Consider the following 14,813-nt stretch of genomic DNA (forward strand, 5'->3'; position numbering starts at 1 on the left):
GCCCCGCCGCAGGGACAGCGCGGGACACGGCCACCGCCGCTGCGCTCCAAGTTTCACATTACACACGATTACCTTGATTCAATAGAAGATTTCGTTCTGGAATACATTTGTTCTCGAGATTTGAGAATGGAAAGTTCTCTGAACATACACTTCCCGCACTTTTTAAAAAAGTATTCTTGTCCTTGAGCACAGCACCACCTTGCTGTCATCCTACTTCGGCGCTTTGAAAATTCACTTGGGGGCCTTTCGTTCTGTACGCATAGCTCAACACGGGTGTTAGGACATATCACTGTAGAACCATAGAAGCATTTAAGTTGAAAAAGCCCTCTAGGATCGAATGAACAATTACACAGTCCCCATGGGAATACAGCAAATAAGCTAAGAATAATTCCAGTAAAAGCATTTTAAAGTAACCTGCTAAGCCAGTTCATATTGGGAAAAAACCAGCAAAGATACACTTACTTTGGTTCAGCCGTCAATATTAGTGATTTAGACTGTTTGCAGCTGGAATGACAAAACAGATCTTTTACAGCAGCCAGCTCCCACACCATCAACTATGATTTAGTGATTTATGGAATAACTTTTACTTTAAGTCCACTGGACTGGAATCTCTTGTTAATTAACTGTCATTGTAATGTTTCCCACATGGTTTTCCACTAACCAGCCCAATATGTAGCAAATCCTACTATGTGACCACTGTTACTATCACCCTTCAACAGGGCAAGAACCACATCTATACTATACAGTTTTAACTGCTACTCGGGTTTTAATGACTTCAGTCTCACTAGTAACAGTTTCCAAGTTGCAGATAAATAATACAAGTTAATTACCGAGGAAAAACAGTGCCCAGTTTCACAGTACAAATTCAGGCCAGTGCACCAGTCCTCCTGCTTGGTCTCCAAGACAAGAAGGTCCATCCCACTCAAAACCCCAAAAATAAAAGTCAAAATGAAGAGAAGACAGCAAAATGAAGAGGAAGGGAGTAATTTATTAGACTTCACAAGCAATCTAAACATACATTTATGATGCAAGTCTTGTGATACTTAGAGATATATGTAATCTTCAAGACGAGAAAATTTATTCTCTGCCTTACATACTTTAGAAATGCTACTACGCACAGTTCAAGAGTCCTGATGATTACACTGCTTCTTCCCCAGCTTGTGAATACTTGAAAGAGATGGAACACAAAAGGGACCTGGAACATCACAAAGGCATGTTAAAAGTAAGAACTACTAGAAAACAGCACTGCTATACTGGCTTTTGACAACTAAATTGAAAGATGCTTAGTATTTTAAAAGGTGCTTAATGTCTGTAGAAATACATCTTAAAAGGTGCAGGCTGTATTAATTTTATATTATAGAAAGTTAAACAGTAATGTAGTATGAAACCCACAAGAAACATGTAAGTCACTAGCAACACTACCTCAGTGCAGAGAGCAATCTAACAAAACCCAACCAACCAACAAAAAGGTAGCAGTGATTAATAGTTGATTATTAGTCCAGCTCCAAATACTTAATTGCAAGATATTGTTAATTTCCTTCTTTACTCAAAAAAGATGAAGTAAGGAATGTATAAACTAGATCAACTTCAGATTGTTTCTCATAAACCAGGACAACAGTAATCATCAAATGATCTAAAATACTGGTCAACCCTTAATATTAAGGCTGCTCTGCAACATATTTTAGCCAACATGTTATTATATTAATATGTATTTAAAGAAAAACAAGGTAACGGTCAGTGTGAGCTCAGCACAGCTTCACACAGATCAGCTGGTATGAGCTAGAACTGTTCCACTAAGGAATGGGACCACAAATTAGTACAGTATATGACCTCTGAGGAAGAAGGCGAAGGCCACCTTTTGAGACTAGGAATCTTCATTGTGTCTATTCACACAACACAGACAACTCATTGGTTTCTTTTTACCCCCTGAAAAAGTTTGCTTTTTAAAATTACTAGATTAGCTCAATGTAAAACACGTTAACTCCTCCCCACACCTACTCTACATGAAAACTTAAGATGCAGTTGAGTGCTACAGGAAACATTGCACAAAAAAGGATACAACAAGAAAGGATACACTCTGCATGACAGTATTACTGCAGTATTTACGCAGGAATGTTTCTAAAGAAGAACAGCAGAATGTGGTTTAATTTTACTTGATTCTCAGTATTGCACATACATAAGTTTATGCTACCTAGCAAAACCAAATATGCCTCCTCGATAAAAAACAGTTCTAACCCTTATGAGATTAAAGAAGGCTAATGAGTCCATCAACACTAAACTTCATATTCAAAAGTAAATGTGTTTTTTGATAACTTGAACTATTAGGACACCAGCAGATTTTTCCCTCTCCTTCAAGCCATTTTTCAGATTCACTTTATTTCCATCAGGTCCAAAACCCAATCATGTTTCCCTTTAATGCCAGCTTTTAAACCACTTCTTCCCTATGAGGAAGCCAGAGACCTCTCAACATCAGTTTCTTCCACATAACTTTTCTCCCCAAAAAGTTGTATTTTAGCTACAGGAAAAAGTCACTCTAAGTGAACTTGTTTGCCAGTCCATCAAGAAAGACATTTCAGCCAGCAAGGAGTTAAACAGTATTTTTATAAACCATATGTATTATTTTCTCAAAAAAAAAAAAAAAGGATAAAATCTTTGTAGAGAAATAAAAACCAAAAAAAAAAAGAAATTAAAAAAAAAAAACCAATCAATCAACCCTAGACTCAAGTTTTTATAATGCAATTTTGTATCATAAATCAGCATCCATCAGAATATTCCAGCAGGAACAGAAAAAGAGTCATGTCGCAATAGGGTTCAGCTTAACCATTAGCTGGGAAATGAAACAAGTATTTTTAATTAAACCTCATCGATCCCTAGAAATCTGTGTAACTCCGTGGCACACTGTATGATTGCAACATATAAACAGTCACGGTAAGGGAGAAGTTCTGCCCATGGACAGAACACCAGTGACACTTGTAAGATGGTAGCTCATGTAAGACTTCCAGGTGCACATAGAAATATGGCTTTGCTCACTCTGGAAAAAGCTTCCGAGTTGACCATCAATATAGTAACAAATTTATTTTCTTTATGTAATTCAAGTATTTAGCATTTTTAATGCATTCAGAATAAATGTACAAAATTAATTGAAAAGACATGGAATTCCTGGAAAGAATAAAAGTGATCAGGCTTCATCTATCAGGCTCTCCACTAGCTAAAATGCTTCAATTTTTTTTAAATTAAAAAAACCTTAGTAATCTTATTAGACACTAGATAACATAAATAGAAGGTTTTTTCTAACAAGAAAGGAGTGAGAAACAAGACTGAAATATTCTCATAATACTTGATCCTAATAGAATACTTATTTCTGTCTTTTCAATGACCAGTATGGAAGAATGCCTATAAAAAAGTGATCTTTAATTTGACAAAATACAGATTTTGCAAACCACAATCATTAACACAAAATAGTAACTAAGACCAAATAGCATCTCAGCTATGAGGGAAACAAGTTTAAATGCAATCTGATTTAAGAAATCCTTAGACAATGGACAGAATGAAGAACCTGCAATTAAACTAGCTGTTAAAAACAGAAATACTACCATCACAATAACCACACTGTGGGCTTTACAACCAATTAGTAAAAATCAAAAACATCTGTTCACATCCTTTATTTCAAATTCACGTTTTCTTCAGAGTAGCAAGGATCAAGCTCCAGATTAAAAACACACCATGGATTAAGCAGAAGGATTCATAAGCACTCAGCCTAAGATTTCAGTTAATTTTGTTTTAAGCGGAGGCATAACCAGTGATCTCCAACTGTAACCAGAAATTAAGTTCAGTGCCATATAAATTTGAGCTAGTTCATGTATCAGAGGGTGCAGATTGAGAAATAATGCTTTTTATTCTTGTACCAGTTACTTCATATGGCCATTTGAGAGTACACTATGCAAATGTTTTCAGGCCATGAAACCACTCAGTTCAATTAGAGCTGGTTTTGCTTGAGTTACTCTCATATAAATGAAATACTCAGAGAAGGTACCAGTGAGGTAAAGCTACACGGTAAGAAATAACGTTAAATAACAATTAACTTTCTGCTAGAAGCTACTTTCCCCTCATGTTTAAATAATGCCAAAAATCAGGACCTATACATTCCACAACAAAGGAAGCCTTGATCAACGCAACATCAAGCAGCACTTTCTAACAAAATACCCTTCACTAATTCAGGCAAGTTTAAAGGATGCTGCAACAGCACTAAGAACTCATTTTCCAAAGTTAGCAAAGATCCTTTACAGCTAGCAGAAGTTTATTGCTGGAACCAGTTCTTCAGGATCACTTTACAATGTCAGGAATGGAAGGGAAGGAGTTCAGAGGCAACACTTTTCAATACCAAAACCCTGGAAGTTTACTAAAAGGTAAGTGGTCCAATTCTACAGAATTACTCTCTTTAGCTTCCCAGAATAAGGATTAGAGAACCTGACAAATACCCTACAATACCAGGATTACAAAAATATGAGTCTCTGAGTTTTTTAACACAGAAAAAACCAAAGTTTTAAACTTAAACCGACTATACACTTTGCACTCTGTTTTTCTGATATAAGCACACATTTAAGAAAAGAAATTTGTATGGAACATTTCCTCTCCATCATCAGTACTCCTAAAGAAGCCATTAAAGAGACAGTAAATAAAAACAAACAAACACTAACAAAAAAACCCCAGCCCAATTCTTTATTTTTACTTTCAGGCAGAGAGTCCGTACCTTGTGCAGCGTTTTACTTTTTTCTCTTCCCTTCGTTGGCATCCTGTTTTGGTCTAGCTGAACGAGCAAATTGCTGAGATTCTGTTGAGGACTACAAGTGTCTGATAAGTAGAAGTTAACCAAGAAAGAAAAAAAAGATTACTTCTGCAAAGACATCTAGAAAGTGACCTTTACCTCAATCAATTCTACTACAGTATGAAGTATTGTTGTAACAATAGTGTCTATCAGTCAAGATCAGGACCTCACTGATACACACTACAGAAGTTATTAGAGAGCCTGTCCAAGAGCTTGCAATAATAAGTAAATAAGGAGGACTAACTGGGAATGGGTTAGATGCAAATGGAGTAACTACAGTAGGGTAAATGCTTGATATTTACAAATGTCCAACCCAGCACGTTAATTCATAACTTTGATGTCTCAGTATTTGGGAGGAAAAACAGTAAAAGCAGCAGATGCTGGGCTTAATGTGAGTGTAAATAAACTGTGAAATATTTAAGTGAAAAATAAGAAAGGACTCTCACACAAAAAACCAGTGCTATGCAACCAAAAAGTGACAGTTCCAGCTGAAAAACCAGTCTAGAGACCATTTACTCTAATAGGAACATTTCTTATGTTCTTGATTCTGTAAACACAGACCTAGCCAAGTCTAAAACCTTGTATTTAGTTTAAATATAGTGGTCATACAAGCTAAATTATCTTTTGTATTGTCTTTGCAGGATCAAAGAGGTAAGACCAGAGAAATTTGTTTCAAAATAAAGCACTTTTACTGTCCTGTTTTAGGAGAGGTGCCTCTATGTTATTTTCAGCTACCATAAAATTAACACTACACTGTGTTATGCTGACTGGTTCTAAGGCATTTTCTATTTTGCAGAGCACTATGACAATACTACACTGTGTTATGCTGACTGGTTCTCTTAAGGCATTTTCTATTTTGCAGAGCACTATGACAGCAAAACTAGAGATTGGCAGCAAGTACAAAGAATGTAAGGTAAATGCTTGAAGAAAAGGATACAACCACCATGGGTTTTTCAAATAAGACATAGCCATTTGCTTCTTTTAGTGCTTTAGCAGCTGCTTTTTCATTGGGAAGTCCAATGAAAGCTTGTCCCTTCATACGGCCTTCTTTCATCAAACGGATATCAAACCTAGGGGCACAATGGAGAAGTGGCAATTACTCATTTTTAACAAACCTTGCAGATTTCACAGTACAAATGTATTCTCATGCTTCAAGTTGGAGAAAAAGCAGAAACAGAAGCAAAGCCTACAAGGAGGAATGACGTCCTTGGAGACCATTTTGCCTGGGGAAACCATTTACTAAAAGGTAATAGACTGCAGGAGGGCAAATTGATGTGCAGTACTACCAAATAGGACATATGCAAAATGATCAGATACACACAATCACCTACACAGTTCATTCTGTGTCACACAGCCAAGAAAAGCAAACCTGAGAATGAAAATATGATAAAAATATAATAAAAATATATAATAATATAAATATATATAATAATAAAAATAATAGGATTTTCTGTCACTGTTCATAAAATAATTCTATTTCTTTACTTGTTATAAATGAAGATTTTCAGGTCTAACACTATTTTTTTAATGCAGAAACACAAAAAATGTAAATATGACTATTTTTAAAATCACAGTTTTCAGCAGTGCCATAGAAATTAATTTAAAAGGCTTAATTTCAACCAAGTACCAAATGAACTCACATATTGCGTTCCACCTCCGACTGGAAGTCAACATATCTTCCAAAAATGAACTTGAGATCCTGAAATTAAAGTGTAGGGTGAAGAGAAATGCTAAGAAAAAGCCCTTTTGATAGATATTTAATTTCCTTGTTTACCTACCTTTTCTTGAACTTGTTTAGCTAGATTCTTCACATATATCCTGCAATTTGGATCACCTGGCTCATAGTTTTTGAAAACAGAAAATTTTTCCATTTCTTGAAGACAAAAAAAATAAACCATACTTTAGGTCATTTACTTTGCACATTTGCTCACATATACCTAAGTATAAAATAATTTAATATACGATCAATTAAGAAAAGAAACATTTAAGCTGTTTGTTGCAACAAATCAAAAAGCTATTACTAGATAATCTATTCTCATAGTTATACCTTCTCTAGAAAGTCTGTTTTTTTCTAGATCCTTTCTAGAAATAAATTCTGATGGTATTTCATCATCCTCCTCTTCAGTTTCCATTTTATCATTTGAGCTTGGAGCTGGGAAAATCCTTCCAAAGCCTGTATTATTGATTTCTTCTGTGCTTGCATAAAGGTCTGAAATTTCAACAAATTACGTAAATGGTTGGTACATTTATTCACAACAAGATCAAGAGCCAGCAAGAACACCATACTCTTTCCAGCAACATTTTAATAGAGCAGACTTTGTAAGGCAATTTGAATACATCCCTAAAAGAGTCTTAATCCCTAGTTTGACAAAACCACCTGCTCTGTAGAGTCCTCTACAACCCCATGTAGCCATGGCACACATTAGTTAGCATAAAACTTGCCTTGCTGTTTAAGCCTGTATCCATTGCAGTATTTTCCTTTAAAGAAACTGGATGTTACTGTAAAGTACCAAGAATCACAGATTGACCATAACCCTCTAAAAAGCCATCACACCTCATTGTTATCATTGCCCAGCATTTTTATGGCAGATAATCAGTGCACCACAGAGAAAGGGCTGGCAATCACTTGGATGCTGCTCTCTAAGAGGTGGAAAAGGAAAACCTGAAATTAGCCTGATAGATTCATTTACACTATAAAATACTGAGAATGCATTTGTAACATTTCCATCCTAACATACAGAAGACAGTGCAATTCACCATAAAACTATAGAGCACGTAGGAGAGAGACCTTTAAAATCCTCTGGATCCTTTCCAAAGCTTGTAACATGGGAAAAACAGCAAATGCAAACATGATGCAACTTGGTGTTGAAAGCTCCAATATAATAGAAAAGAATTTCCTGGCATAAATTTCAGCACCCTTCTACACACTGAAGCCACGTGATTTTAACATTAAATACATTTGAAGTACAAACTCTCTTACCATTTTTTTCTTCTTTTTCTGAGTTTATCTGAAGAACAGCTGGGATCTCAGTACTAATATGAAACTCTATTTTTTTATGACCTACATGCTGTGGCTGCTCAAAGACATCTGAAGGTGACAGTACAGGGTGCAAGTTACTGTTTAAAACAACAATACATTAATTAAAGATTCAGACACTAATGAATGCATGGTCAAATACAAGATTTCTTCCAGTTAAATTTTATGCTGTTGTTTACCACAAACACATGTTCTCCATTTCATACATTTCACCCAATAGAGTTCCAGGTGATTAGAACACTGCAAATACAGTAGGTATGTCTGGCATGGGAGCAAAACCAAGAATCACATACCACAGTACAAAACACACAGGCATTTATTAAAAACTTCATCAGTAACTTAAGCATGAAAAATAACTGGCCTTGCTGCTGCTCTCACCTAGTGTATTATATAATTTTTATTATATATATTTAACTACTATATATTAAAAAATACATAGCAAATCACTTGGAGGAAGCAGACAGCTGTTAGTAAAAACACATTCACAATCATTCATCACAACATAGAAATACTGCACTGCTGTCTACTGGGGCATACAACTGCAGTTTCAAAACCCAAACTTATTTTAAACTAAGTCAGTTTCTATTCTTCCAGTATCATACTTTTAACTTTTTGTTTTAAGAAGCAGCCCAAACACTAAATCTAAATTTCTTCTGTCAGAGTTGTGATGTCAAACTAGCTATCTTTTTATGGAAAGGAATTTCTATTAGTTTGACAGGAAGAGAAACAGAGCTTGAATCAGGCACACTTTAAGGTTGTTGAGCAGACTTCAGTTCAAATTAGAGGAAAATTTTGACTTTTAGAGCAATAAAACCAATAGGATAAGTGCAAAAAACCACAAACCTGTGGGAAGTGCACACAGGAACATTCAACATGTCTTTAATTCTTTGCTTTTTTCTAACGCCACGTTTCTTTGTGTTTATTGGTCTTTTAGGCTGAAGGGTTGCTAATTCCATCAACTTGGTCATTCTATTTTACACAAAAACAAAACAAAGTTGTTTACAGTTTATTTGAAAATACTCGTTTTGAAAACCCTCCCCTTTCCTTAAAGCCCTTGACATAGAACTCTTCAGAATATAATTACAGAACTAGCTACCTTAAAACTGACACTGTAACACACAGCAAATCAATACACACAGAGCACTTAAGGACTGACCAAAATCGTAACAGGTTAGTGATGCCCTTCCTTCCCCAAGCATGCTCCTTACTGGGACACTGAAGCTGTGAGAGAAGCTGTGATGCCCCAAGCTGAACCTGATTTTTATAACACTCAACAGGGGTAGCTTTTTCCAAATGATGTATTTTTCCAAATAAGGCATAGGGACTTCCTGATTTACTTCTCAGTTTAGACAGCAAAGAAAAAAGCTGCTTTTTAATTTAGTGTTAGTTTAAAAACTGAAAAACAAAAATACAGCTATGATGTAATTCAGTTGCGAAACGGAAAGAGAATCCTCAGCACAAATATCATCACCCCCAGCAATACCCGCTGAGGCACAAAGAACATTTTGCAAGTTGGTGTGCACATATGATTCAGGCTGAGTAGTCAATTTAGTAAAGATGGGGAGCAAAGAAGACTTCAGAAAATGAACTCATTTCTGCTTCCTTACATCTGCACTCTTCAAGCTGAGCTTTTGTGTAGTTGGGTTTTTTTTGGACATGGGAACAAATGACAATTTGCACACCAATAGGCCACTTTCCTTTTCTTACTGCATTTAAACCAGCACTGTCCTTCTGTACTCTGGCGTTTCTCTAAGCATCTGGAAAGATTTCTACATGCTCTCTCTACTAGATATTACAGCTATATTCTGCAAACATTTACATTTGCTGAACTAGAAGATAGAAAAGTAAAACTACCACTTTAAGCAAGCCCAAAAGCTTGCAAACAACTGTAAAATGCATACCTCTCCTTTTCCTCATCATTATCACTTTCATATTCTGATTCATCCCCACTAGACAGTTGCTCTTCTTCCTCTTCAGGCAAAGGAGGCTCTTCAGGAGGCAGAGGTGGGATTGGGGGGGGTGGCACAGGCACTGGTAAATACTCTTCATACTAATTATGGGAGAAAGTTTAAAAAATTAAACTTTTTAAAGAAAAAAAAATGTATCTTGTTTACTTAATAAAAACAGTCAAAGCAATAAATGATAATTTGACAAGAAGTATTTTCTCAAAGCATGCTTATAGGGATCTAGATGCCTTTTTGGTAAACTACATTACTAAAGAAAAACTTTCCACAAGCAAAAGAAAGTTAGCTGCTTTCTGACGCATAACAGTGAATGTTTTCCTTCTTTGAAGTTGAGGTGATAAAAAACATACAGCAACCATGATCCTGGATTTTCACTTTGCACTCAGTTTCAAAGACTTTCCCAAGAAGAATAAGGTCAAAACAAATGGGTGGAGGTTTAAGCTCCAAAGCCATCTCAGTTTCAATAGTGAACCAACATTTTGAAACGTTCCAGTGCTGCTGCCATAGATGTGTATTTCTTTGTTCTAAGTCCAGTCAAAAGAATTTCTTCAGAAGACGAACATGCACATCGTACCCAGTGAAATGCAGCAGGATTTGCAATCCTCTAGAGACTCCTCCAGCTTTTAGAACTTAGATCTCCTACCATGCTGCTAACATTTTAAATTGTGAATCAATTCTACAGTACTGAAAACATATATTTAAAAAGTTACCATGGGAGGGCGAGCAGTAATTGGTCCAAAAGGTGGAGGAAGATTCATTTTATTCATTAGATGAAGTACCTGAAATTATTCAAAATAAGTAAGGTTTCCTTTAAATAAGTAAGTGATATCAGTTCCTTGCAAAGTAAAAATAGCGAATCACTCTCGGGAGGTGTAAATCAGCAGTTTTAATGCTCATGAACAATGTGAAACCTCTACTTGAGATCCAACACTAATGGTCAATATAAGCAACACCCTAACAAGGCTAATAAAATAAGTACAGCATCTCCTCAGAATGAAATTCCAGGTGCTCAAATCACATCTAATGAGGAAGAGCATATCCAGACAAGTCTTCAGTGTCAATTAAGTAAGCTACCTCTGGTTAATAAAATCTCATTACCTCAACATAGCAAAAAACTAAGATTGGTTAACACTATCACAAAAAAAAACCAATTTAATATTTACTATGACAACAGAATTACTTTTGTGGATAATTAAAAGAGGGGAAAAATAGATGGTTTTAATTTTATACTATTTTTTTTTCTGTTTTTTACTTACCTGGACATAAAATTTGGGCACACTTGCCAAGGCATTTGCTATATTTGCTAGAATTGCACTTGAAGGTGGTGGATACAAATATTTGAGGCAAGAATTGATGGGAAAGGTGAGGCTGAGGAAAAAAGATTAAAAACAAGACACCTTAACATTACTGCCACTTAATTACTGGTAACAATTAATGATTACTAGAGGCTTAACTATTAATTACATCTGAAGTAACACTGAAATATTATTATTTCCCCTAGAATAGTTTTGGGCCACTTTAACATCAAGGAGTAGTCCCCAATGCATGACAGATTTACTGGGCTTGGGCATAAAGAAATTATCAACCCATGCAGAAGCCTAAAGCAAACAGAAACAATCAACATGTCCAAAACCAAAAGCACAGCATAGCAGGCTGTACAAGTATCATGAACTCAATGCTCAAAATGTTCCAAAAATTTACTTCTTCCTGTATGCAAAAATGAAAATGGGGGGGAGGGAAAAGGAAGAAACGTCCGCGAAGACAAGTGAATGGAATTCTGCTGTTAACACCGGGACAACCTCAGCCCTCTGATGCCCGAGAAAGCAATGCCCAGTGCTAGAATGCTTTTCTGCAATCCACAACTTCATAGCTCAAAGCTATGTGCTAGAAGGCTTGTCTGCAATCCACAACTTCATAGCTCAGAGCACCAGTCACTACCCAACTGTGAGGATTCTAAACTTGAGGAACTGAAACTTCATCTTTATGACACCTCCCACAGCTTTGCCTGTGGAACATACAAGGAAACTAAACTGTTGTTCCACAGTACATAACCATTTCAAAATAATCAGTAACAGAATAAAATAATTAAGACAAATAAAAAAAACCCCACACTAACCCATGGTTTGGTGCAATTCCATTCTCTATTTTAACACAGTTCGGTTCTATCTTCTCTTCTTCTTTTACTGGTTCTTCTGAACTGAAAATTAATTTAGTCTTAATTAAAACAGAGCAAAATTTAAGTATGCCTTATGTAATATATAAAATATGCATCCTCAATAAATATAAAAAATAAGTTAGCACAGGTATTTTTAACATCTTTTACCAATTGTACTACTACAGCTGTTATCAATTCTTCATAGTTAACACATGTGGATAATTACAATAGTGACAGTCTTCTCAAATAAATACTCATGTAGATTTAAGTAAGTCTTCCTATATTCAAACACTCCTGACTTAAATCCACTCACAGTAAAAGAACTGAAATTACTGGTCATGCACTCTGTTCAGAGACCATAAATTCAAAGGTATTAAATTATTGATTTGTTCCTATTTAGAAAGTGGAATAAATAACTTGAAACCTCTACTACAATACTTTTAGTTACACACTATTAGATAGCTTTTATCAGTTATTTACACATTCCACAGGTAATGACACAGTTCTACGGGGAGGAATGCAGTCACTTGCCTATAGATCTGAACCTGTTTGTTAAGACTCCCAATTGGTTACAATTTATCCTTTGAGTTAGAAGTACCACCAAAGTACCACGAATCCAGAACCTCCTTTCCTTGACCACAAACATAACAAGGAAATTATTCTTCACATACCTTTTGCACTTGTCTGAGACAGAAGGCTGGCTAAGTACCTGTGCACTCTCCTGCTCCTTTGCAAACTCAACTACCAACGTGTGACCTAAAAGTTTCAGCTGATGCAGTCTTGATAAAGCCTTCAAGTAATTACAGAGAAGGAAAGAAAGAAAGGGAAGAGGACAAACATGAGATTTATTTCAAAGCATAACTGTTTTTCCTTTGATTGGTAAACTGGCCATAGGATGCAGTCCCAGCTGCTTTAAGCTAAGTCTGTGCTACTGTGGACACGAGAGTTCTGCATGGTTTGTGTCTTCACAGCCCCACTTTTCGCAGCATTTCCTGCTGGCAGGAAGGAAAGGGACAAGGCTGCACAGCCAGAACCACTGCAGAGTTCTGTCACCTGAACACAGCAGCAGCCTTAACAATCAAGACTTTTCACAAAGCCTAGTAAAGCCCTGGGATTTCAAGTAACCAGTCTTTTGTTCCTGAAGTACGAACATGGTAAACTCTCTCAGTAACAGCTGGGAATTTTAAAATCAAGATTCCTAGGAAGATCCAGCTTTCTTCAAGTCCAGAACCCAATAGGCTGCAAACAACTGACACAAGCAACTAATTCACCCCTGTTGACCTCACACAGTCGTTAACTTTTTGAGTAGTCCTATGAAGTGTGGTCTAAAAAAAAAATAGAAGCAACGCAAAAAAAACCAACCCAAGGTATAAGGGGAAAGATCTGGACCCAGGCTTTTTAACCAGACTAGTATATAAACAGCACTATTAGTATTACCTTTTTGGCATCCATATCCCCTATAAATATGATAGTTTTCTTATCAAAGTTGGGCATTCATGGCAGACGTGAATTGTCAGTATCACTAGGGCTGACTTTTATGGCAAATACACAATTATGCAGGAGACAGGAAACTATATTTGGTTTATAGTTTGTATATAAATGCACACACATCCTAAACAGGGCTCTGATCAGTCTTGGCTTCTGTAAGCCAGGCCCTATGTGACAGGTTGGATCAGATGACTTCCACAAACCCCTTTCAACCCACCCTTCTTGGGACTCTACAAAAAGTGTTCAAAAATTTCATCAAGTCCTGCAAGCAAATCCTGAAACAGAACTCTAGTACTACATTGTACTGCTTTGTTTTTTCTTAGCACTAAGTACCAGTGATGTGTAAAACAGAGCACTGGCAATTCAGAAAAGCACTTTGCTAAAACATTCAGTAAACTCAATACAAACCTTTGCAGCTGCATTTTCACTGGGAAAGGTAGCAAAAGCAGTATGTTTCTAGAAAACAAACAAAAAAAAGTTATAATATATTTGAATCAAAAGGGTATGAGATTGCATGTGAAACACTGAGCCACAAGCACTTTATTAGTTCAAGTTTACATATTTGAAAGCTTCCAGAGGGTAGTCCTCTAACTCCCATTTGGGGCAAACATGAAGGACTAGAAAACATTTTTCTTATGAATTTAGGAAAAGTACCTCCTGCAGTCAAACTTAAGACAGGAACTCAGCAGCTGTCTGAGGACTACAGGAGAAGTGTTTCTTTTCTAGTGAGCAAAAACCATCCTAAACCGCAAGGAAGTATATAAGGATAAAAAGGTCTAATCCTCTTCCAAACCAGAAAATTTATTTAAGCACTTCACAAAATATTTTCATCAAAGTAACTCCTAAAAGTAATACTATTCCTGCTACAAAAGTTGCAACTATTGTGCTCTGAGCGTTCGAACGGTTTCTAACTTCTTCCCCTAGTTTTCAGGTTTTAAAAGAACATTAGCTTCCCAAATTAAATCAAATCCTCACAGAATACACCCCTCAAAATTAAAATTGTTTTAGCAAACTTCATTACTTCATCTTACCACTACATGATTCCGTACCCAAAATCACTGTAACAAAGTCAGTATATTTGATATCCTATAAAGAAAGCATGACCCTGATAAAATATGCAGACATCATCTATCTGTAGTTCTGCAGAATATAAGGCTCTTTATGAGCAGTACTTGTCACCAAACAAATACATCCATATTTCCGTAATTTGGAGGAAGAAAAAAGCAAAACAGAGTTTCGAGAGACACTCTTGTGAAACTGCATCCCTAGACGTGACAAGCGGCCCTTCGGCACTGTTTTACCACAGCCTCACTGCTGGCAGCAAGAGGCAAAGCCGCGGGCGGG

The 14,813-nt window shown here is 36.2% G+C and overlaps 1 protein-coding gene across 2 annotated transcripts in view; it reads right to left on the bottom strand.

Annotated features, from left to right (window-relative positions):
- Positions 1 to 968: 968 nt before the first annotated feature.
- The window catches only part of RNPC3 (RNA binding region (RNP1, RRM) containing 3), a 14,690-nt gene continuing 845 nt past the window's right edge, over positions 969 to 14,813 (bottom strand). Inside the window, exons 2-15 of one of the 2 annotated variants that reach the window (XM_017729764.1) lie at positions 13,878 to 13,925; positions 12,653 to 12,771; positions 11,943 to 12,023; positions 11,083 to 11,194; positions 10,537 to 10,605; positions 9,764 to 9,912; positions 8,706 to 8,831; positions 7,806 to 7,942; positions 6,873 to 7,034; positions 6,604 to 6,698; positions 6,466 to 6,524; positions 5,763 to 5,895; positions 4,751 to 4,823; positions 969 to 1,195 (exon numbers count right to left, since the gene is read on the bottom strand). In XM_017729764.1, the coding sequence (XP_017585253.1) occupies positions 4,764 to 4,823; positions 5,763 to 5,895; positions 6,466 to 6,524; positions 6,604 to 6,698; positions 6,873 to 7,034; positions 7,806 to 7,942; positions 8,706 to 8,831; positions 9,764 to 9,912; positions 10,537 to 10,605; positions 11,083 to 11,194; positions 11,943 to 12,023; positions 12,653 to 12,771; positions 13,878 to 13,925 (1,350 nt within the window). In that variant the 3' untranslated portion in view covers positions 969 to 1,195; positions 4,751 to 4,763. Of the gene's footprint in view, positions 2,119 to 4,750; positions 4,824 to 5,762; positions 5,896 to 6,465; positions 6,525 to 6,603; positions 6,699 to 6,872; positions 7,035 to 7,805; positions 7,943 to 8,705; positions 8,832 to 9,763; positions 9,913 to 10,536; positions 10,606 to 11,082; positions 11,195 to 11,942; positions 12,024 to 12,652; positions 12,772 to 13,877; positions 13,926 to 14,813 lie in introns of both variants that reach the window. The other variant, XM_017729763.1, reaches the window with a different exon arrangement.

This window comes from Corvus brachyrhynchos, unplaced genomic scaffold (genome assembly GCF_000691975.1).
Source record: "Corvus brachyrhynchos isolate BGI_N302 unplaced genomic scaffold, ASM69197v1 scaffold101, whole genome shotgun sequence".
Taxonomy (NCBI): domain Eukaryota; kingdom Metazoa; phylum Chordata; class Aves; order Passeriformes; family Corvidae; genus Corvus; species Corvus brachyrhynchos.